The 25,463-nt window shown below is 37.0% G+C and overlaps 2 protein-coding genes and 1 long non-coding RNA gene across 8 annotated transcripts in view; 2 read left to right on the top strand and 1 right to left on the bottom strand.

Annotated features, from left to right (window-relative positions):
- Positions 1 to 23,096, top strand: LOC143153820 (uncharacterized). Of its 3 annotated transcripts, XM_076325409.1 has the most exons (8): positions 1 to 468; positions 2,223 to 2,417; positions 12,494 to 12,754; positions 19,117 to 19,250; positions 20,049 to 20,558; positions 20,627 to 21,688; positions 21,773 to 22,228; positions 22,414 to 23,096. In XM_076325409.1, exons 1-8 carry the CDS (start codon positions 345 to 347, stop codon positions 22,591 to 22,593), a joined length of 2,922 nt encoding a protein of 973 aa, XP_076181524.1. In that variant the 5' UTR covers positions 1 to 344; the 3' UTR covers positions 22,594 to 23,096. The 3 variants fall into 3 exon arrangements, with proteins under 3 accessions (XP_076181524.1, XP_076181525.1, XP_076181526.1); XM_076325410.1 differs by lacking the exons at positions 1 to 468; positions 2,223 to 2,417; positions 12,494 to 12,754 and adding an exon at positions 14,353 to 14,956; XM_076325411.1 differs by lacking the exons at positions 1 to 468; positions 2,223 to 2,417; positions 12,494 to 12,754 and adding an exon at positions 16,385 to 16,405.
- Positions 10,214 to 12,122, top strand: LOC143153826 (uncharacterized). Its single transcript, XR_012993931.1, has 2 exons — positions 10,214 to 11,218; positions 11,300 to 12,122. It is a non-coding gene; the product is annotated as an uncharacterized LOC143153826 (long non-coding RNA).
- Positions 22,940 to 25,463, bottom strand: part of LOC143153823 (transmembrane protein 70 homolog, mitochondrial) — an 8,489-nt gene continuing 5,965 nt past the window's right edge. For 3 of the 4 annotated variants that reach the window (XM_076325416.1, XM_076325415.1, XM_076325414.1), the window contains 2 exons: positions 23,384 to 23,734; positions 22,940 to 23,322 (listed from right to left, as the gene is read on the bottom strand). In XM_076325416.1, the coding sequence (XP_076181531.1) occupies positions 23,110 to 23,322; positions 23,384 to 23,734 (564 nt within the window). In that variant the 3' untranslated portion in view covers positions 22,940 to 23,109. Of the gene's footprint in view, positions 23,323 to 23,383; positions 23,735 to 24,135; positions 24,488 to 25,463 lie in introns of those variants that run through there. The other variant, XM_076325413.1, reaches the window with a different exon arrangement.

Here is a 25,463-nt window from a genome sequence, read left to right on the forward strand (position 1 = left end):
CTCGTTTTCGAAAGAGCACGCACACACATGCCGCGTCGTGAAATCAAATCATCGGCCCGGGAAACGAGAGTGCATAAATCGCAAGCGACAATTCTCAGTGTTCGTCAGATGCAATCGGTTTTGGCGCGTGTGGTTGCGTACGTGTCGCGTGACTGTCGTTTCACGTATCTGTGCGCGCTCGGTAGGTCAAAATGGCGTGAACCGACCGTGCGATTTTAGGTTATCTTCGCTCGTGGCAAATCACGGCGGGTCCAGGAATAAAGGCGCGCGTCCGTACGCGGGTGATATCCTTCCTTTCAAGTGCACACCGCGATCCTCCACGTGCGTTTTTGGGCCCGAGTTACATGAGTTATGAGGACGGAATGCCCGCAGGCGGTAACAGTCGTTTCCGCGGTTACCCAGCGCGGATGTCCGAGCGACAACAGCTCGCGCTCCTTCTCCAAATGACCTCTCAGGAAATAGTATCAGGTGAGACAGACAGGAACTTCGTCGTGAATAAACACACGCACAATTACAGTATCTCGATGCAGAAACACGTAATCGATCATCGAACGATATTCATTCGTATTATCTACGCATACATTTTACTATCAATGGAGTGGTTTCGACATATTCGAATGGGTTATTTATTCCATATTTACACAGATTTGCGTAGCTGACAATAAAATTCACTACAACGTGACATTACGTACTACCTATTGTACATAGGTTAGTCCAAAAAATATACTGAACAACTCGATTCCTGGTTTGATGAAGAATCATACATTCATTTATTTACCGATACACGAACAAGTGACACTCTCGCAAATCTACGCGACTTTTGTGCCTCGATTAGCCGCATAGTTTCCCGCTGTATGTATTTGTTTTATCGAAACAAGCTGCAACGCGAAATCCGGAGCTAGTTACTTCATGCGAACGAGTGTTTGCCCCCTGAATTTTACCCCCAGGCCTACCAACTATACGATTTTCTGACAGTCGACGTTCCCGCGATACTGCGTTGAATGGCGCATGCCGACTTGATAACGAAAGGAAGGGGCAATGTTAATATTATATAAGTAATTGACGTGCGTTCAAGTTCCCGCCACGGGAGAATTGTCCTGACAACGGGACCGATTGCCGGTAACTTGTTGCAACTACAATTTGCACCAGGAGGCGTTTATGCCACGACATAGTCCGCAGTGTTATTTATCAATCGTATTTCATACATGTGTATTTCGTATTCGCACGTGGATACGCAATATATACTTGTTTCATCTCCCATAGTAACTGTCTCAACAATTCAGAATACGCAAATAACACCGGACACGAAATAATCTGCAAGCTCTAACTTACCTGTATCATCGAATTCGGAACAATTCGCAATATACTTTGCCACTGATACTAACCGATTGTCAACCGAGTGTTGATGTCATAGATAGCATATTTAGGTTACGAACACAAATTAGTTTTAAAGAGGTCGCCGGTTACGGATTATTCCATATTCGGTGTTACGAGTAACTCAGTGTATTTCGCTTCTTGATGCAAATGAGTTAACAGGTATTTTCGCACAATAAAGAAATCTCGATTAAAAATGTTGCGTAAAATAATTTATACGTATACCGGGTACATATACGAAAAGTTATTTCGCGCATCATTTCAGTAGTTTCGAAAGGTGAATATGCCGTAAGAAAAATTTTTTGTACAATGTTATTTTTTCAGTGTTTAAAGTCATCGATATTTTTTACTTATTATTACAACAGCTAAATGCATATCAATGTCAAGTACAACACGTGGGAGATAAAAATATGTACCTACACGTGAAAACGCATTGATAACCTTGAAATTCTCCCCACTCAACACACACACAAACAAGATATTGGATAGAAAATTTGCCGTGCAACGTATTCGAGCTTTAAAACCATTCAAATTATATGTAAACAATTTTTTCGTATCATTATAACTAAGAGAGAAAATTAGGTGACCTGTTTCGAGTGATAAACTCTGTATATCGAAGTATTATTACGTATTCATAATCTGCTAAGTAAAGAGTTGCAACGAAACGTTGCCATTCTAACCAGATTTCAAGTTAGTAGACTTTCTTCGTGGACGTACATTTTCGCATCATGGTGCTAATATTCTTACTTACAGTAGTGAATCGGAAACTTCGCTTGTGAATAGTTATAATTTGGTACCGAACCACGTAATGAATTATGAACTGTAATACATAATTCAATCGTCTTCAGGTGGAAATCGAACAGAAAATACAACATCGAGCACCACGCCAAGGTCGTCAACGTTACAACAACGTGGGTCGAAAGGCCGCTGGACAAGCAAAAATGGAGAATCGGCGGTCCAAGCGTCTATTAATCGTAAAGAAGATTTTCGCGTGCGGCAGATGCTCGTAAACGGATATGAACTGAATGCTAAAGAAGCAAACGGTAAGTAAATTTATATTTCTACACTTTTAAGTATATTTTTAAAATTTTACAATCGACCGATAATACAGTCGCGACAAATGTAATCGTTGATCAATAGTATCGTAACATTGAGGTTAATCGGTAATCGTAAATTACATTTAGAGCTTATGAAAACACATTACAAAAAAGAGCACAATTTTTTACTTTTATTCGTATATATTTCCAACAATTGTAGTTTATAATGTATGTGCATAGTACAGTACGAAATTAGGGCACAGGCACACGGAAGAAAACACTTGCGCGATCAATCTACGCGAATCACTTTAATTTTAATTAATTTTCTAATCAGACTGCGTAACAATTTTTGCCTTTTTCCCGCGGAAAAAGATTTGTAAGCTTGCGAGAAACCTTATAACTTTACGCTTAAAAATATTTATTATCGAGCCTAATAGAGGCCATAGACATAATGATTTATTCTACGATGAGAAGTACGTCGAGTTGCCAACCATATCCCGTATGGCAGCGCCGTACTACCATTCAACACAACACGTCATGCGACAAATTGTACAACCTCGTGTACTTTACAATTAGTGTTGAAATACTTGTATCGATGGTAATTGTACTAAATATTGTACGTAAAAATCGTCACGTCTGTAGCTCTTATAAAATTCCGATTTCAAGGTCATATTTTTATTCTCTTACGCGTCAAAAATCGTAAAAAATATAATAATTCTATTCCACGCGTATTTTTTCTTACTTCTTCGAATCCAAGAGTGATATTCACGCTTTGTTCAAGCATCCTATACATAAATATATATATGTACGTTTCTCAAAATTTTCTTTCAACGATAAAGGTTTAAATATAAAACAGTAAAAGCTGGTGTGTACTATGTACAACACATTCTCGCAACAGAGAATTAATTTTCCTTTTGATAAGTATCGTAATAAGTTTTATCGATAGCGTCACTTTAAACGCACATTCGGAGATCGTTTTAAGATCGGGTTCTTCTTTATGCTTTCACCTCACTTCCGTTTTCAATGAATCGCCCGTTACTGTATCCCTGATACATGTCGGTTTTTAACGTGCATATAATTACGTACTTCTAACGGGGGCAGTTTTCTTTCAACCGAAAGACAGCATTCCATGGGGTCGGTCACCTCTGGTTCTTGTGTATAGTAGAGACACTCGTCGATAAATGAAAGCGACGGTGCACGACCTTCCTAAACGCAGGAAGTCAGCGGGTCCCGGGTTCATTCATATACAATCCACCTCCGTTCCTCGGCTACCCTTTCTCCGCCGCGTTTCGTCCCATTACCCTTTAAGGTCGAAGAAACAGATCAAATGGACACTTTTTTACCATTTTTTTTTTTTTTTTCTTCAATTGTCAAAAAGAAAAAGTATAACTACGTAAAAGAGCTCGCAAAGTGCACAATAGAAATTGTTTTCTCTTGCGTAGCTGTTTGTTAATATTTTTCCACCCACGGCAGAAATGTTCGATATTTCGATATGCCAATGTCGAACGAAATCTTTCAAAATTATTAAGAGATACATTCCATGAAAGATACGCTGTCTTGTACACGATAATATTCAATGTTACCAAGTTCTACTGTAAGATGATACATTACATGGAATAATAGTCATTATTAACAATGTTATTAAAAATAAGTATGTACATCATGTGTGTACGATTTTCTATTCATCGTTAAAGATAGATATTTACGATGCGTGACTTTATCAATTATTGTTTCACTTTTCTCTATATTTCCGCGTTTGTTTCTAATAACAGTGGAACGTGATACTAATAATATCGGGTTTTACAAAGTCCACTTATCTAGAAGATGGTTACTATTAATAACTATTCCAAATAAATAATGATCGCACAGGAATTGACCGGAGGACGTTTTATAAGCATATTTATATTTTGATTTGGCCCCTTTTTTAAAAATTAATACGCGTTAATACACGAATATAACTGAAAGATACGTTTCAATGAACGGTTTTTTTTCTCGACAGAGTAACTTGTAAAAAATTTCTTCACTCGAATAAATTATTTCAAACGAGCCAAGTGCCCCAAGTTTATCACAAAATTTGGCCGATAATTTGTATCTCTCATACATACAGCGAAACTACCAACTTATAATTTAAACACTACAAATATTGGATAGCGTATCGAATAGCTAACCGATAAAGTTATCGTCGAGTAGATACTCCTTTTAAATTATATTCAATTATTTTTGGCAATTGCAATAATATTTTTATAGCCCTTTTACTTACGCACACAAGTGTTTTAAAGATTGGCCATTTATTACTGGACAAATAAAATCGTTCGAACGAATAATCTTACGTTTATTTTGTACAGTGTATATCGTGCAGTGAAATAGGCTTAGATTTTTGTGATTACGTTTCTCTCAGATGTCATCCAAGGTAACCGTCTACGTTGAGATCTGTCGTCACTTTCCCTTTTAGTCAGTCTTATTTCGTTGCGTAAGGATACGAATCTCCGCTAAGATTTATGTTATTCCGCGTGCACAATGAAGCCTATATGGAGGTCGAATTTAAATTCTAAGATCGTGATGTTGAAAACATTGAGTCGCGCGCGATGAACGGAAATCGTTGCTACCTACACGTGGAGACAATGTCGGCGTAAGATGTCTAATAGGGTATTCACCAGCACCCTAGTCACAGGTGCACGACATCCTTGTTGTTCAGGGGCTGCGGAGGGATGAAACATCTAGCGTTGGGCTCGGGAGGGGCGGCAGACAACTCTCGTACAGATCAATACTCGAGACAGGGCCGCACTGTTCCATATAGTTTTTCAGTTCAGTTTTAAAGCATACGATTTTCGTTCTCAGAACATATGAAACGTGTTCACGATGTCTTCGACTCTGAGACATAAAATGTGTAATATTTATTTGCATTATGTAAAACGATGTTTAAATCTAAAAACGAAACCGAAGCGTTCCAGTTTTTCTTTTTGAGATGAACACAAAATGTATAAGTGTTCGATAGCGAGATTCGTATAAATTACATACCAAATTCTAAATTTACTTGTTATTTATATCGGTGATCACGAAAGTGGTCTACATCTATATTTTTAGATGTTTTTTTTTTCAAGCTCATTTTCATAATTGTAAGCGTATGTTTAATGTAATAGTTGAGGCAAAATGTGATACAAAACCGAGTGTTTGTGTTTGAAGCAATACTTGAAGAGTATTAGTTAATCGTAGTTAATAAACAATAGTAATGAAAAAAAAGAAACAAGTTTTAAAAAGTACATAGTATATATAGTATACATTGAGAATAAATTCGCAAATTAATCATTTTATAAGATACTCAGCTTTCTAGGTTGCAGTCCAGTAGTTTTACGTACGATTGTACAATAATGTAGAATAAGGCTTAAATTAGACGAACTAGTTGTACTTATTCAAACGAGAAAGAAAAAACAGGACGCAACGCGCAGTGTAAAAAAACGTTCGTGTAACTCACAGATCTAACTATTGTCTCTAGAATTGAACGTGTCTGCAACTAATAAGTGTCAGAATGGATATACTTTGTTTAGATTCTCAATAATTACGAAATTAATTCCAAGCAGCCGTGTTACAATATTTTAAAGCGATCTCGAAGTCATATTTCTTATCGTTTCTCTTACATGCGATGATTTCTCTTTTCCTTAGACCGTACGGTAAATTTAAAATGGCTTCTTATACTTATCCAAATGCGTAAATAACGGGTATTCATTTTACGACCGAACGTGCAAACGTTGATAATAGCTAGAAGATACCAATCATGCAGCATATAGTGTGTATACATATAGTAAACTAAGAAACTAAATATCTCAAACATTTTTTTAATAGGAATTATTCATTTCTTTTTATGAATTCTACAAGTTCGGGAAGACACTGTATATTTTAACGAATTAACGTAAGCTTGTTCGATTTTAACGATCGAGATACGGTAATTTTCAAATTGAAACGATTTCTCGTCGCATGGCTAGCTTTTGCGATCACAATCCGAAGCACCGAAAGAGAAAAATATTGCACAAAGGTATGCGATTCGAGATTTATTTTGTGTATTGTAGCGAGTGAAAGAGCAAGAAGATAGATTACGTGTGTTTCGCCATTGTATCGCGACAGACAGAAGTATTAAAAGGCGGTTAATTGCAAAATCTCTAATATGTTGCTTTACTGATAACGAAAAAAAAAAATTGTAACGTTGGCAAACATTATGTTGAATCGAGCCGTAACGAAGGAGCGCGCGTTGCGCGTATTTTATTTTTTTTCAACTCTTCGTAACTGGGATAATAAAAGCTGAATATTTCATATTTATATAACGTCTTTTCCTTTTTTTTTTTTTACGATCTAGATTTACGTCTCGAAGCAGTGACGTTACTCAATTAAGAACCACGGTGTACCGTTACGATTTGAATTATAGGAATTTATTAAACCGTGGAATATCAGAACTTTTTGAAACGGTAAACATACAGCTGAGTGTGACCATGGAACGCCATTATCTCCATTGACATATTTTAAATATTATTTGTAAGCCTCATTTTTCATTTCGACCGATAGCAAATGATATTCTATACTTTATTTCACCGACCGAAAAAATTACTCCGATTTGAAATAAAACCTTTTTAACTGGATATATCCATGCGAAGTCGGTATCGTCGTTTTAATAGTTATACGGTAACGTTTAATACTCAAAAATTAATTCTCGTATAGTCGATTGATTTATTCTCGTAAATATAAAAATTACAGTCCGTGTTACCAAGTTACTTCAATTTGTAAAATACTTTCAACCGTGTACGTCTATCTAACGTTACCGTATTCGTGTTCATTGTCGTAAGGCTCTCTCGCTTATCGCTTATAAAAACATGTCTGTGCATTATATAAACCTAATGTTTTGTTCCTACACTTTAAGAGAAACATAGAACTATCGCCTAGCCGTTTCGTTAAACTAAATTGATTCGTAAAACGACTTCACTTTCCCTGAATGTTTTCGAGCGAATCATTTCTAACGGAAGTTCGGCCCTGGTTTACCTGCGAGACGATACCCACGACAAATCCAATGTTTCTACGGAGAATTTCGAACTCGGGTTTAAAGCGGAAGGTTCGGTACTACCGTGCCAGACATTCTTGAGGAAGTGGTCTTTAATGCCTATGGGCGTTGGATGCTCGATCATATAACATTACACGCATACACACACACACACACACGCGCGCACACTATAGATAATCATTCATACTTGACGAAAGGTACGGATAATATTTTATAACTCTGTACACGTGCACGAATATTCGATCGTTTCACCAAGTAAATCGCATTTTTACACGCACGGTATTACTCAAAAGCATCGTTCCGTTACGAAATTACAAATCATCGATACACAAGATTCGTATCGAGGCGAACAATATCGCCAAATAGTTTAAAATACACAGCAGCCCGTACGTACTTTCCATCGGATCTCACGGTTCGTACCGATGCCTTCGATTTTACACGGTTCGTAAGATTTTGATCGTTTTTCGACCGATTTATCGGCAAGTTGCAACGATTACAAAAATGTACGTTCACCTTCGAGATATCACGATTTTACGAAAACGATCGGTCGAAATTTCGAACTCAAATTTTCGAACGTAACGTAATTAAAGCGAATGAAGTTTTTATCGAATTGCCGAGAGGAGGAGGCGGTATCGGGCGCCGCCCGTGTTCCTTAAAGCCGATAGACCACTCAAGGAATGACGGGCTTGTTGTTTATCGTAACACCAGTTCCGAACTATTTTCGCTGCTAACTGTACACGCGAAACAAAAAGATCGACTATTCTGCTGGACATCTTTCTCCTTGACAACATTTCCTTCCCCCGAAAATCGCCAATCCGTTTGAAACTTTTAACTTTAATCTCGGTGTCTGGATTCTCACTTTCGCCTAGAAAATGCATTTTTTCCTACCAACGCAATCGACTTTAAAGCGGAATATTTCGTTCGCGTTTCTTGTAATTTAACATTACCTTACTGCACGAAACCTACAAATTTGTAACCGAACGGCAGAATTTCGATTCCCTATTTTTCTTTTTTGCAACTTCTCGCCTCGATCAAGATTCCTACCAAGGTTGTTAACCATTTCGGTCGATACACCAGTAAGTACGTAAAATTTGAAATTTTACTTTCAATTCGTCGATATACTGAAAGTTTCGCACTTGATTCGTGTTCACAAGCTTGCTACTGTTCGTAGAAAGATAAAGAAACATTTAAACGTGAAAAACTAACAATTGGAACGATTTTCTCTAACGAGTCTTCCGTAGAGTTGATAATTTAAGATTTTGGGCGATGGTAAAATGTTTATAACAATGAAGTGAGGTTAGAGTGCTCGTACAATTTTAATATAGCGAGTATTGAGAATCTATAGAACAAACCGTGCACACCGTACCGATCTCTTACATAATCGAAATTGTCAACGCGTTCAAGTTTATCGCCGATGAATGTACCGACTGAAAATTTCAAGTGCAAGCCTTGAACGATATGTTTTCTCTTGAATAGTAATCGTCCAAGGATTTCGCCTATTGCTATTCGGTATCGAGTTGTTCGTCGTTTATTTCGATTTCGATGGACTGTAATTTGGAATATTCGATTATTTTCGTTCGAAAGGAACGTGAATGGAGGTAAACAATTGCGAAACACCGTGTTCCATCTTTGGTCGTAAATGGCCAGGCTTATTCTAACGGCAGAGATATCGATCAGAAAGAAAACCGACGAATGTCGCAACTTCTCGACAAGGACCGTGCACCACGAATTTATATGACAATCTACAGGATGTTCGTATTCGACCCTCTTGCTATCGTGTATCGTATGTGAGGTTCGTCTGGTCGGGAGCGTCACGGTTTTTTCGCATTTTTTGCTCTGTCCAGTTAAAAAGAGTGTGGGATTCGTAGAAACGCTCTGTCCATAATTATTTTTCAAATATTGAAATGTATTCTCGGCCGGTTGCGTCGAATATTTCTAAAAGTGCGCAACAACCTCGGTGTTGCGATTCGTGTACAGTTTTAATTTCTTCTAATTTTTTTTTTTTGTTACATCGTATCGGGGATAGTAGTTTTTGATAACGATATGCAAAGAAAAATGCAAATAAGAATAAGAGGAGAATTTGGAAAACCGTAAAGTCACTTTTGTAATGTTTTATTTGGTGGTACAGAGTTCTCTTTGGAACGTTAAAAGTTTACCAATGTTTAATGTACGAGTATACACAAGAAACGTCATAATGAGATATTGATATTGTTTTCTCTTTAATGTCCGTGAAAATAGTCTTGATATTTTTAGAAAGTTAAAAATAAAAAATCTATTTTATACAAGGCGGTGTAAATAAAGGCCACGCGAAATGTAGTACAATCGTAACTAAAATTTCACCGAATCGCATTATCTATATGGGTTAATGTCTTCGCGTATAAACTACGCGAAGAAAACGGTGGAAAATTTAATATCAACAACTGGATGTATATAAATGGTAAAACGATACGAAAAGGAACACGTTCTCTATACCGAAAAAATTATTTTATCGTGGCGTGTACGAAAGATACATTTTATTGGTCAAATATAGGCAGGCCGTATTCGCCCTAACTGGACGGAATATCGCTCAAATTAATTTATTACGATATACTTAAAAATCGTTCGTTACCGGAACGTTCAATGTCGATACGTTATACTTGAAAAATATATCGTCGATAAAACATATTGATAAATTTGTCGGTTTACGGTAACGAACAACAATGCTTCGATGTTAGCGGAACGATAAAGAGACGAGAATTGGAAAGATGGGAAGGGGGCGGGAGGTTGATATTGCGAAAATGCTATTGTTAAGAAATTTCAGGCTTTCCTTTACCCGTCGTGTCTTCTGTTGACAGGCAAACAACTCAAGATACTCGGTAACCGTTGGAAAAAAGCAAGGTGACCGCAACAATCACTCTAGTCTATCTCCTTTAAAGTAAACGTTGCTTTTCATGTGTGTAAATACCCAGAGAGCATGTCTCGGCCCTTTCGGATTCGCCAGTAAGCCACACGTCGACGGAACACCAGTCTTCTCCCCATAGCAGTTAGTTCGGTATTCTACTGAATTGCGTTTTCACTTTTCCAGAACTTCAGCGCTTTCTTTGTTCTCCGTTTCCCATGCTCTCCTACATTTCCTTCGCTCGCATTTCTCCTCTTTCCTCGTTATATCTCGTACACGACCGCGACAAAGGTTACCGATTTCGTTCCAAGCGGTTGTATATTTTTTCGCTTCGTTCTCCCATTTTTGGGAGACGGCCATCTTGATTTATTACACTGGCTACACAGACCGACCAATTTACAGACCCAATCATCGATCGATAAAACGTTTCGTCATGGTTACTCGTACTTTATTGTAACAAATAAGTTATCGTATCGTTTAACGTGGTCCGTCGATCGAACTTTAAGTAAACAAGAAATAGTCCATACCGCTGATCTCTCGGTGTGCATCTCTCTATAACGCTAATAGGGCAACAAAAATTTATTCTTGTACCTACTTTGGTATAAAACGTGAATATTCCACTTTTTAGAGGTAAGAACAAGATTCACTTCTAAAATGGGTTATTTTACTGGATATGAAAATTCACAAATGTTCTTCTTATTGTCAAGATTCGGAGAACGAAAGACAAGTTCGTTTTTGTAGAAACGCAGATACGGTTGCATCGACGAGACGATCGACGAGTCCCGAAGATATTGTTCTGTAAGCGATCATAATACGCTAAGAAAAGAAAACGGGATACAATGTCATATGTCGTTCTTGACCGATGGATCGCCGTTACCAAAAATGGTACTTTCCGTTATACAAGAAAACTACAAAGTTTATACGTTTCTCCCTGCTACATGAGTGAATGCCTGTACCCTTCTACAGCTCTATTTGGCGCAGGGCGCGCGGACGCGCTCGGAAAGTAAGCGATAATGCGACTGGTGTGCTCAGCGCAGGAGCGGCACGTGAGGAAATGCTGCCACTGACACATGCGCGTATACAGGATATAGCTAGACATGTATATACATTTCCCTATACACATCGGCGTGGCAGTCGCATGCTTTCCTACAGTGTGAAATGCACACACATTCATAGTATCACGGACGTCTTGTAGAGCGCACGACCGACAATGTCGTTGGCGGGATCAGCTTGGTTCGGATTGGCGAGAAAGAGCGTTCGTGGCTCTTCGTTGGTGGGGTGACGCGGGGAAAGGCGGAGCCAATCGTCGACATAGCGACGCAACATGGCCTCTAGTTCGCGAGGGGCCGTGTTCGCGTGCACGTCGAGCACGTACGCGTACGGACTTTCCCCCGGCGGACCGACAGATGTCGCCCTAACCACCTTTGAATCGTCAAGATCGGCGTGACAATTGGTCCCACAAGGAAAAAAGAAAACCGAGAAGAAACCTGTTTATTGTAAAAAAAAAAGTGATCGAATATCAATACGGTCAAAAGTACTTGTGGGAGTAAGTTGAAACGAAAGACTTAGTGCTGTCGATGTATCGAGTTTTAGAGGACAACCAAGAGCGATGATAACCCATTCATCATATTTTGAAGCATCAAAACACTCCTTGGATATTGCGAAATCGCTCTGCTTGCAGAAGAAGCCGACTCTTGCCAATTGATTATCACTTTGCAACGTGTATGTGCTTTTATAAGACTATATCAACACCGAAAAAAGAGAAGGAATAACTCGAATCTTCTTTAAATGTATACAAAACTGTGAAAATACTAATCAAATATCTCAGGCTGAAGTGCGTACGAAGTGTAACTCTTTTCCCGTGATTCTAACACTGTACAAAGCTTTGATGTTTAAAGTGTTTGTATTGTGTTTGTAAACTTATATAGACTTTAAATGGAATGAAAATATTGAAATAGTATGGCAAAAATGTTAGTTTACTTAGAATATTGAACCAGTAAAACCATAGTATTGGAAAATGTTGTGTACATTCAATTGAATTTTTTACCTTGTGCCACTGTTCCACTGTTTTGTACTTCAACGCGAGACATTCGAAACATTTTACGAGAATTACAGGAGTATGCACATAAGTTTTTATTTCTGTTTTATTTGTGAGTACAGATATTACAGGTACGAGTTCACCTGATGACAGTACAACCGTTGCTCCTGATAACCCATGCTCTCCGGCTGAAACAAGCGCAGCAGCGCCGTCCACCGAGCAACAAGAACAGGAGCAACAACAGCAGCAGCAGCTTTACCAACATCACCATTCTCAGTTTCAACAACAACGTACAACCGGAAGTGCGCCAACTGCTGCACCGCACGTTGCTGAGGACAGTGGAGCCCCCTGTGAAATGCGGAGGACACCACCGCAAAATAAAGGTGAGTTCATCTGCAGGCTAACAGACATGAAATGTTCACATCCTAAATATAAAGTTCTAAAAAATTAAATTTAGCGCTTTCGTAGGACACATTTCTTACTTATTCGAGTATGATTTCAATTGTGTTTCGATCACTTTTTATGTTTGATAAAGAATAAAAAAATACCTAAAATATGCAAAGTAGATTTACGAATGAGGTTAGGTTTGATTCCAGTGAACCATGTATATGGTTTTTACATCTTATGTTTCATATATACGTGGAATATGTATTATTTATATATATGTATATACCTTTCCTTTTTAAATATATAAGATTAAAGTATTTTGAATAATAGTTTAATTGTTACTAGTGAAAACTTGTGTTTATAAATATATTTAAATATAAATAATATAAAATTTATTGAACATTTTTACTTTTCTTAAATTAAATTATTATTAGACTTATAACATTCAAATTTCTTTAGTCAAACAACATTGTAATAAATTCATTTTCATTTTTCTAATAGTATCTGTCTATTATTAAATTCGACAAACGTGAAGATTTAATCCCTGCATTGAGAAATAACAGTGATTTATAAAAACACATTTGAAATCAAGTAAAATTTTGATTGTACATTTGCTACAACACATTGAATTGAATCGTTCTTAGTGTATTTACTGATGTGCTCTTGTTGTGTTTCTTTACCGACCTGTTAAAGGTTGTACTTACCGACATAGCAATTCCTTGAACAAAAGTTATGTTCGACAACTGCAACAATCGCATTGGAATACAGATAAAAAATGTTACAAAAAGGAAATTTTTTCACTTTTTATTTGCAATACATATAATATGATATAATATTGAAATTATATGGAATATTATTAAAATTTATTTTATGCTAATAAAAACTTAACAAGTAGAAATATACTAAATGGAAAATCATGAAAATGACAAAACAGTTTTTGAGATTGTTTTATTTTTTAGAAAATATTTTTTAATAACAGTTTTCACAACAAATCTTATAATGTATTATAGAAATAGAAGATTCATTACGAATTTTCAAAACTTTTTTCTAATGATTTAATGCTACAGCATATGTACAATGTTTAAAAATATATTGCTTTTATTGCAAAGAAGAAAATACATATAAATATTACTTCTTTGGACATTGAATACTTATCTACATAGAGGTGAAAATGATTAATAATAATAGAGGAAAACGTAAAAAGGGTAAATTAGCGTTTTTTACGACTCTAATTTATTTATTTCTCTCGTAATACGATGAGAAATCAGCATGACGAATTGAGCTCTCGATCTATCGTGAAGTATTATCTCGCAAGTTTTTACAATTAGTAAGGAAAGTCTCTTTATGCGATAACATAATACATATGTACGTGTAGCATGAATAATACGCCTATGGCTCGTGTGTACAGGCGTGCGCACGCGGTCCATTCGCATGCAGTGTGGATACGCGTGAGCGTGCAATCACCACCGATCGGTAATAATAGCGACCGATGCAGAAACAGCACTTAATTAGACGTGACATTCCCGAGTAGTGACGCGTCGGTATCGTGCGCGCGATGCAGTGTGCAGCGCCTGGTAGAAGTTGGCCGAGACGGAGACGCGGCGACACAGTCGCAAGCCGGTTCCTCTCTCTCTTAGCTCTCAGTGTCTTCGCTCTCGCGCATTGTGTGGGAGCCGTGCAAGCGGCAGTAGTGTACACACGCTGCTGCCGCGGCTACTGAACCTCTTGACTGTCGTCGTGTTGCTTGCTCGTCATTGTCCTTCTTGTTTTTTCGCTGTGATACATCGGGACCTTTATCGTTACGTTTCGTATCGTTGGTTCTCTGTCGCGCGAACAGGTATGCGCTCGAGGCCAGATTACTCTTCGCTCGGGACCCCCTCGCTGCTATCGGATGACCCAAAAGTACCGTTACTAGCAAGTACTGCCGACCACGTGGCTCGGCGCGTGTTTCGACTTTCTTAACTTTTAACGTGCGCGGTGTCGTTCTCGCGTCGTCCCGTACGCTTCGATCAGCCTAGCTCGAAGAAGCGCGTCGTCGAAACGGGAGTGCCGAACCTTGGAACACATCTTCTGGTCTTCGTTGTCGAAGGAGAGGGACAAAGGCAGACTTCTCGGAGGTGAGAGAGAAAGGAGCTGTGGGAGGGGGAGAAAAAGAGGGAGAAGCTGCAAAGTGAGAGAGAGAGGGAGCATGCTGACTGGCAAGTACATTGGACACGTTTGCGCTCGCGGGCTGCGTCCATCGACACCACTAGGGTGATCGCACCTCCGAAAGGGTTCTATGTTGCAGTTGCTGCAACGACGCACCATTTTCTAACAAGCTTGCGCGATCGTTTGGATTTCACTGTTTTCGTTCCAAAATGCCTATAGAATACGCGATGCGTCGATTAACGTTGCGGATCGAATATTGATACCGAAACGTAGATGTATCCTTGTCGTTGATATTACGATTTCATTACCGATGTACGATAACAACCGCTGAAGCGAAAAAAAAAAAAAGAAAAACGTGACAAAGTTGCCAGTAGAATTCATTGACGGTTAATGAGATTAAATCGAAGGCTTAGAAGTGTTTAACGATAACAATTAAATGTGCATGTAGTGAGATCGAAACCGGTTACGCACTATGTATCGCGTATTTCGCGGAACATGTTGGAAACACGATACAGCGTGTTCCGTGCTCGCTTTCAATGTAGCGAAATCTTTTAAAGTTTCAGCTCGAGCGATATGCTAATCTTTCGCAATATAAACCGGGGGCCCGTAGGAGGAAACGGCGACACTTTGCAAAGTGGTATCTGGCCTGACCTTGATTCTCGTTGTAACATATTTCGTCATTGTAGTAATCGATAACTAGATTTAAATCGGTACTTCAGTTAGCGAATCGGCCATGACGGAATGCTATCTGTCGTAAAGTTGACTTTGGTTGCGCATACATAGCTTTTACTTCATAACAGTGACGTCATTAACAGTCGTAAGTTTAACGTTTCACGGTGAGACAAATACGACTTCGTGTTGATTTTGAAACAATGATTCTTGCACGTTCCGTGGCGGTCGTGTCGTGTGTCAGTTTGTCATCAGTTGTACATTTATCTTTATCGCGAGCCACAGCAAGTTAATGAACTTTTCTCGCAAACAGTATCCGATAAAACGTACATCGTTATCGGTCACAAAGAATACAGTATCATTTCTGGCCAGTCGCGAAGACTTGCGCTCTCCACCAGTGTTCGGAAAGGTCAGGAATGGGGAAAAAAGAAACAACTTCGATTCGTATTCCTTCGACGAAACGAAACTGCACAATCTTGTGTATTTTCTAAAATTACGTGTCAAATATCTTATCGATTTCCAATATTTGATTTGCCGAAGGTTTGTATCGATATTCTGATTATGGTCGATCGCCGTGTTGTATTTCTTTTCGTTCTTAGAATATTCGTTCGTGGATGGTTATTCGTGTAACTTTCGCGAGACGCATCGTAAAACGTGGTTATCTTTGTGCTGATTAGCGGGTAGGGAGAGGGGACAGATAAATCACTGTGTTCGATAGTTTTTAACGCATCGGTTACTCAAGCTCGAAAACAGAAAGATCTCTCGTGCAGGAAGTAGGAGGGCAGCGTATGCTACGAAATAATATACGTTGCATTCGCAGAAGCACATATGTATGTATATATGAATGCACTGTGATATTTGCGTATCGTCATTTCGCGCTAAGAATGTTCCACAAATATGTACTCTCTTTCTAGAAGTAGAATTATGCTACGTGTATCTGTATTACACTTGTACGGAAAATATGTCTCGTATTTTATTCTTAGTTTGTCGTTGTTATTTAACGATTACGAAAATTATGAAACATACTGTTCTGTTTAGAACACGAAATATTCTTGAATAACGATTGCATACTTATCAAAACGCGTAAAAAAACCATTTCATGTTATATATATATCGTTGATGCATACATTAAGTCGTTGACTCATCATTTTGTTTTTTTTTTCTTGTGAATGTTTATTCTGCGTATGATTATGAAAACTGTTAAGAATACGAATAATCAGACTAGTTAACAAATACTGTGTTGTATTGTAATAAAACGTCTTTTTCTGTGATCTTAGATTGATCAAAATATTTAAAATAACTAAATGAACGATTATGATATCTTTTTACAGTAAGAATTGAAAGTGTGCCTATTGATTAATTCAAGTAGACAAATTAAATAAAGAAATAAAGTCCCCTACTTATACTTTCAAATACAAATAAGAGGACACAATGATGCACTACTTCATACATTTAAAGTTAGAATATTTTTCAAACTAATAGTTTCTTTTACACAAGTGTCATAATATTTTATGTAATTGACAAAAAACTGCTCAATTAACATATTGAAAAATGTACATTTGCAACTGTACGTATACACACAAGAGCACAATAGTTACATTAGAATATAGAGCATCCTAAAACCATTTAATATTATCTGACGACTTTTTTTTCTATCTCCAACCATTTCAAGATATAGGTTGACCCAGTTGCGTGGTACACCTTTTACATAAAGATTTACCAAACCTTTCCAACTTGCTCTCGTAGCCAGCAAATGTTTCATTTTAATTATTCTTTGGCAGAGTACTAATAATTATTGGTATTTACGCTACGCTAAATTTTATGTATCTTTTAAATTACAACTTGTCAAAGGTATACGTAACATTGTTCTCGACAACTTAGTCAAATCCAGATGTTTCTCGCGATTGTCGAAAAACATTGCTTCCATATATGGTGAAATCCTTTATTCCCGTGAATCACTAATGCGTTGTAACAACGGCGACCAGCCGCGAATTCATTGACTAGCTGAGTTGATGTATTTTCGGATACACTATTCGCGAGCGCCAAGTTTCATTGGCACAATTCCCTCTTCCAAGGAAGAGGGGTGGGAGAGGAGGAGGAGCTACGATCAATGACCAACTGAAAGAGATCTTAATAAGAGTGTATATTACGTGCGCGAAGAATCGTTCTGGAATCCGAGTTAAGCGAAACTCGTTCGCGCGTATACATTTCGGCACGTATTGATCCGAATTCTGAAATTATGGTGACGTCGCGTTAACTCGTAGATTCAATTACATATTGATCGAGCTGAGCTTGCGTCAGCCTCGCTTTCAACATTGCACAGTATCCTAGAATCCCTCGAAATAAGCCTTCCGTGAAATCACTACAAGCCGCGTTATTGCTCGTCGTTGAATCTGTTTTACCGCTTCATCGTCGATACGCGGATTAATTTCAACCGATAAAGTACTAGAAACGATTATTGAAAAAATTACCATTGCACCGGATTATTTCATACATGTAACTTATATTTTATACTCCCTACTTTTAGAATCTCATTTGTATAGCTTTTTCTTGTATTTAGTGAAATTACTTTCAAAATTAAATATGAATTTTTTTTGTATCAATATGAAATTAAATATAAATTTCACCGAAATTTATTGTTCCTAATCCTCACCTAAAATACATACGAAATGACCAAATCGATAAAGCATTCAAAAGTTTCAAATTGCAGCAGATTATTTCGTACGTAAAATGCACATCAATCACGTGCAACCTAATGTTGGCATCTTACATGAAAATAAATATATAAGAACTAAACCGTCAGATTCCGAATGTCGCAAATAGCATTATTTTGTACGTATAAGGTACGTTGGTCGTTCATAACCTAATTTTAGCGTTTACGGATAGGTTGCAACGATTGAATTGAATTCCACGGCTCGAGATCGTTCATCGAAAATTCGTGTCGCATTTCTCATAATCGTTCGTCAAATGTACATTACCTCGTATGATGTTATAAGTAAAATGTATCGAAATGTCGATTGCGCGCACAAAAATCCTAATGACGGTAGCCAGAAGAATTTATTCGGTCGCCATGGTAAGCTGAAAAGTAAGACGCTTGAGGGATCGAGGCTCGATTCGGCCGGTCGGTAAGCTCCACTTACCGTACCGGCCACGGCGCGCTGCAGCGACTCGAATAAAGAGTTTAATGGCACGCCTTCCTGTAACGCGATCGTCCGGTAAAAGGCCACTAATGAATCGATCGCGGATCAGGAGTCCCTACCCCCGCCGACCTCCTCGAGGAACTCGTTCTCCCGGGGGCCCCGTGATTAACGGCCATACCCCCGATGATCGCAACCGGCGGGTTCCCCCCTGAAATCTTTACCGTCTTGTCCCTCTCGCTCTTTCTCTCTTTCGAATCTGTCCCCCTCACTCTAACCTCCTTCTCTTCTCGACTCCTTCGACCGTCCTCCCTCTGTGCTGGAGGAGTACTGGTTTCGTGGAAACTCGTTCCCTGGCATTCCGTCGTTGTTCTTGCAATTAACCAGCGTTTTGTTCTCCACAGTCGATAGATCGGGAACCGGGCAGTCTGGAAGCTCGCCGAGGGTGACGCTTCGGCTCAACCAGGTGCGAGGGGCGAGGGATGAAAAGAAAGGAGGGGGCGCTACTAACTCCCGTCAGGGCGGCATGAACGCACAGGTACACACGTTAACATGTAAACTCAGTATCGATACAAAGACTTCGGTTTCGATGGAAATTCGTCTGAGAGAGCGCCGTTTGTGAATTCCGAATTTCGAATCACCGATTTGCCTATGAGCACACTCGTCGAGCGTGTTGATTAAAGTTTAATCGATGTACGATGACGGAAACAATTAAGGAATTACAATCGATGCGCAAATATAGTTTATAAATTCGATACGTTCGCAGATTTTTTTTTTTTTTTTTTTTTTTTTTTTTTTTTAACAAATGTATACATCGGAAAAGATTTTATTTGATCGGTGTTTGTATTCTTTCTTGAGAGAATGTGAATTGTAAATCTTCTTTGTTACCGGTCTAGATACACGCGTTTAACAGCAACGTTTTAAAAAGGTATGCGTTGATTGCGAAGCAGTCAGTACACCGCGGTCGCTGTTGTGTAGAGCATAACGATAAGTGTTGTACGTAATCTACAAACACGTAACAATACGTGATAATGTGAAAATGACACTCGAGCAAAAAGTGCTTGTTTCTTCGTAAAATGTTATATTTGGAATTTTTGCATATTTTGTTGTTTGCAACGAAGACAAAGAAATGAAGTTGAAAAATATTTTCGGCCAGAGAAAACACCTTATATCGCAATGTAATTTTGTAAATGTACGTAACATAATTTTCAAGAAACATAAAACAACAGTTATATTTTAATTTCAATCGTTAGATAACAATTGTTGAGTACTTTGGAATGTCTTTAAATATTCTTATCTGTATTATTAAATTTCTAAAGTAACGAAACATTTACAGAATCAAAGTCAAATGGAAACTTCGTCGAAGGCGTCGTCAAACGTCTCGTCGGGGACCGTGAGTGCCGCCTCGGGTTCGAGCGCATCTGGGAATACATCGTCATCTACCGCCGACAGTGGCGACGTATACGAGTTCAAAAGTTCGAAAGAGCCGACACCGGTAAGAGGCTCGAGTTCGTCGCCGAACCCTAATCCTGAGAAGGATAAAGACGGCAGCAAGTCAGCTGGCGGTCAGGGAAATCAAAGCGGTGGTAACAATGCGTCCACCACTGGTAGTTCGACAACATCTTCCGGCGAAACAACGACGACGTCGATTACTACCGACGATGCTCCCGCAGTTTCGGCGTCCCCTTCGTCTAAACGCGCCTTCGAGAGCGACAACACCGACGAGCAAGACGAAGAAAATCGTCGGAAAAAACGAAAAGATTCGGAGCCTACGAAAGAGAACTCGAAAGGCACAACAACTGGAAGACAGAGTACCGGCAGAAATGCTGCCAGCACCGGAGAAAAAGTAAGTATCGCTTACTTATTACATTAAACGATCGCAATAGTTTCTAACATTGTTACTTATCGTTACAGTGTACGAAATCGAGTAAACAAGGATCTGGCGCAGCTTCTGGTAAAAGTAATCAAAATACAACTTCGATCAGTGCCGATAGAAAAAGTCCAAGCACTTCCTCGATGGCAAGTAGTCCAAAACCATCGAATCCTTCTGGTTCAGCGATTAACGCCAAAACTACTACACCGGCGCCTCCCGAATCGGATGGTGAAGATGATCGATCGAAAGGTTCAGATTCTAATTCAGCTCCGAAAGTACCGCCTTTGAAAATAGTTATTCCACAAAGTACTACATCCGAGCAAGAGCAGGGTAATAGAAATGGAAAAAGCACATCGAATAGAAGTCATCAATTACCTTATGTAGTTGCGAGCTCTAATAGTAATGATTCAACGGATAAGGATCAAAGCCAGTCTGCCAGCGGTACAACGAGTCCTACGGAAAGTGGAAATAGTGCTAAAAGTGAAGATAAAAAAGATTTCAGCGGTGCTTTACACGGGGAAGAAAGATCAACGCATCATCAAAGAGTGCTTAGAAGTTCGCATAGATCTGGTAACGGTAGTAATGGCTCATCGACGTTGAAGGAAACTTCTACCTCGGCGGGTAATGGAAACTATTCGAACTCATCTCCGTTACCAGCAGTTGCTTCAACGGATCGTTCAAATAACTCGTCGCCGCAACAACGACATCATTCGCCCACGCCTGAAACGACTGGTTCCGAATCTAATAAAACCAACTCGACAGAGACTTCAAATAATAGTGCCACTTCAAAAGCGAATGTTATCGTCGAAAAGTCGGAAAAAAATACTGAAGCTAGTGGTAAAAGTCAGAAAGATAGCGGTGCAGAGAATTCAGAAAGCACTTCTACAACTACTTCATCAACGACGTCAAATGTTGGTACTCCAGCACCACCTGTTGAGCTGCACCCCAGAAAAAGAAAAATGAAACCTAATAAAGAAACACAACAAGCTGCTACAGCTGCCTCTAATGAAGCATCTGAAACAACTAATACGGGTCCAGAAGTTCATCCACACGATCAACCTATTACTAATTGTTATCAATTGTTTCTCAATATTAGAAAACAGGTTAAATTTTTATTATTATTCAACTGTTTTAAAAAGGTTTATATAAAGCATTACAGAAAAATAATATTGTCTTCATTGTTCTAGATTGAACGAAGAAGAAAGGGCCTTTTTCCAGTCCAACCAAAACCACCTCAGGGTTTCAAGGATTATTTAATGAATCGTTGTACATACGTATTAGCCGGAAATGCAAATAAAGAGCCGAATGTTAATCCTCCGGTTGGATTGCAAGGCGCTATGAAGGACTTATACGTTGAACAAGAAAAAGAGAGATACCGTCTCAGGATGCAACATGTTGTTGAAAAAGAGAAATTAGTTTTGTCAGTGGAACAGGAAATTCTTAGAGTACATGGTAGAGCTGCTAGAGCTCTTGCTAATCAATCTTTACCTTTTTCTGTTTGTACCATATTAAAGGATGAAGAAGTTTATAATGTTATTACTCCAGAACAGGAAGAAAAAGATAGAAATGCAAGGAGTCGATATAACGGCAGGCTATTTCTGAGTTGGTTACAAGACGTGGATGACAAATGGGAAAAAATCAAGGTAAAAGTAATAATGATTAAAATATATATGTATTACCTGAATTACAGCGCATACTATCTATGTCCGATTGATAAGTAGTTTTTATATATCAGTTTAAAAATGCATAATACATTCTTGGTTATTAGAGTTATTGAACCCGAATTTCATCGACACAACAGTGTATTATAACAATCATATTATTTTAGGAAGCAATGTTGCTTAGACATCACAATGAGGCTGAGTCGTTGCATGCTGTGCAGAAAATGGATTGGGAATGGAAATTGAAGGAAGTTGGACTATGTGAATTTAAAGCAACACCTCAAATAGAAGAAATGCATGTTCCAATGGTACATGTTTCGGACGACTTTGACTTGCTCCCAGCTTAGTGTACAGTGATTGCACAATTGACTTGGCATAACTCTTTTGCTCATACCTTTGAAATCATTTTAAAGGTAATGACTATAATCTGTGATCTCTAATAACGTATCCGCAACTCTTGCACGATTACCAAATTATGTTGGATCAATATAAAAACTGTTACACTTGGAGATGCGAACTCTAATTAGGTTACTCTATTGTATTTATATTTTTGCGAACCATTCAAAATTGTTCATAGCCTCTTTTGTTTTCTCAAATTGTATATTTAAAAGAGTGAATAAGGAAAATTATAAATGTCGACTGGAAATTTGTAATACTCCTTACAAATGTAATGATTAACAATTACAAAATTCATCCATGTTCATAATTTAGTACTTTATTTTCCAGTATACAAATGTCTATATGATGATACATTGTATATATTTTGTACCTAGCAACTTGTAATAGACTTTTAAATGATGTATACAAATTTTAGACTAAGAAGTTATGTAATAAATGAAATTGCTTCAAATTTCGAAATATTTTTATAGATTTTCATTTTCCTTAATTGTTTTAATTTGATTTACATTTGTGTCCAATTTAAAATCTATTGGTTTATAGTACCCCATAATATGAAAATAATGTGCAACATCTTTAAAATCTGATTCATTAAAGAATAGTGGAATTCCTTTTACATTGCATGAGTAGAACATTCCACTTATATCGGGTACATGCACATCGTTTGTTGTAAATTTAATCTGAAATATTTTATACATTAAAATAGAAACAATACAAATTAAACAAAATATTTATAGTTACCTCATTTTTGGTTAGGAACATAGAATATCTTTTAGCAAGATAACTGTCTTCTTTAGGATAATAATATAAATCAGTTACATATTTCTTTGTTATGATATATATTAACAATGGAGTAAATATTGCAAACATGCCAATAATTCCAAATGTTCCCATGAAAACTATCATATTATCATCTTCAATAGCTTTCATATAAAATAAAGGTTGTAAAAGTAAGCTTCCAAATGATGTTAAGTATGAAAATATTTTAATATTACGAATTTTATTTGACAAAGTTCCTGTATATATTAATATCTTTTCTGACTTTTCACTTTCCTTTGAAAAGTGTTTAATTTGTAAAGCTGATGTAAATTTCTAAAACAAATAAATAATACATACTAGAAGTTCTTTGATTATATCCTTAGAAAGTTTATGTATTCTATAACATAACAAGTGACTATATATTATACATACGCAAAATATAATTAGAAAGTTTTATAAAATTTATAATACTTAAGTATGATTGGTGATTATCTTAACACTAGATGTACCAATTAGACAAAATGACTAGTTTCAATTGCTTTCATCAAAAAGTTTACTTTATATTCCATAGCATGTTTTCTTAAGGCATTATGGCTTTCTATTCCACACATATAATGAATTTTATGAAATAAAATTATATTCCTGATTTACATATAAGGTATACCTTAATATATCGTAATCTATCGGTAGTTCTAGGGTTAAATATATAATGTTTTGTAAAAAAATATTCTAACCTTAACATTCCCGGAGATACTTGTAAAACGTTGGATAGTACGTGCTTGTGATACAAATCCTTGTAAGCATCGTGTTTTTGAGACCAAAATACAGGATTTTAGTACTGAAGTCATTATTAAGAACTACGTATATTTTATTTTATATTAATGACATAAAATTGTACAAGTCAATACCTAGGTCAATCACATCGCTAGACTGCCTTACTATATTTTACTATGTATATATGCATGTATAAATCAACGGTTCTCAAATTGTTTGGCGTCCGAAGCTTTTTATAATCCTAAAACTTTATGCAGAGCTTCAAGAGGTTTTGTTTATTTGAGAACCGTTGATTTATACGTACATGTGTACATAGCAGCAAACTATAATAAGGCAGTCTAGCGATGTGATTGACCTAGGTATTGACTCGTACAATTTTATGTGATTGATATAAAATAAAATATACGTGGTTCTTCTTAAATTATTTGACGTCCGAAGCTTTTTATAATCCTAAAAGATTATGCAGAACCCCACAGAGTTTTTGTTTATGTAAGTTCTAATTATTCATGTTTACCATATTAGAACTTTAAATTAGACATGTTTTAAATATGTATTTATTAATTAATGAATCATTTATTAATGTTTGTTTCTAAAGAAAAATTTATATATTTTTATTTAAACAAAAACATTATTTTTAGCGAAATAAGTGATACCATCTTACATTTATACAAAGATCTTTAACATCTGCCTTAATGTAAGATAAATCAATTGAAAATAATTATTAATTGTAAACATATATAAATGTTAAAATAAAAAATAAAATTAAACTGTATTTTATTATTTTTTTGTAATCAATATTATTCAATATATATAATATACATAACTTTTAAAAATGATATACTATTTTTATTCTTATAAAAAAGTAATGTCAATTTTATCATTTATCGCAGTTTTAAACTATATAAATACATATAAATTCGTAGACAATTTGAATTTAAAAACAATAAATGAAATAAAACAAATTTTCGAATTCCACAATTTTTGTAGAAGTAAAATAATTTTTTCAAACTTATATAATATGTATGTATATTTTTTAAAATAATATTCGAATAATTGTTTCAGTTTTTTATGATTATTTTTAATATTTTATTTCTGCGCGTGTAAATATAACATTTATTTTGAAAAATAGTGCAAAAACAATTTCTCTGATTGGTCAATACAAAGTGGATTGCAACTACGTGGTGATAACGCTTTGTGTTCACAGTCCGTTCACATTACGTACATATAAAATCGATGTTGCCAGGGCTGGCAAAGTTGCAAAAGTTTGAAACGTTCCAGGTAGAGTGAC

This window comes from Ptiloglossa arizonensis, chromosome 13, assembly GCF_051014685.1.
Source record: "Ptiloglossa arizonensis isolate GNS036 chromosome 13, iyPtiAriz1_principal, whole genome shotgun sequence".
Classification (NCBI taxonomy): Eukaryota; Metazoa; Arthropoda; class Insecta; order Hymenoptera; family Colletidae; genus Ptiloglossa; species Ptiloglossa arizonensis.

Bases quoted from the DNA above. Each gene is read 5' to 3' on its own strand.
- LOC143153820 (XM_076325409.1), top strand. From the start codon at position 345: ATGAGTTATGAGGACGGAATGCCCGCAGGCGGTAACAGTCGTTTCCGC. The intron at 469-2,222 runs GTGAGACAGACA...AATCGTCTTCAG, and splicing joins CTCTCAGGAAATAGTATCAG to GTGGAAATCGAACAGAAAAT. The intron at 20,559-20,626 runs GTAAGTATCGCT...TTATCGTTACAG, and splicing joins CTGCCAGCACCGGAGAAAAA to TGTACGAAATCGAGTAAACA.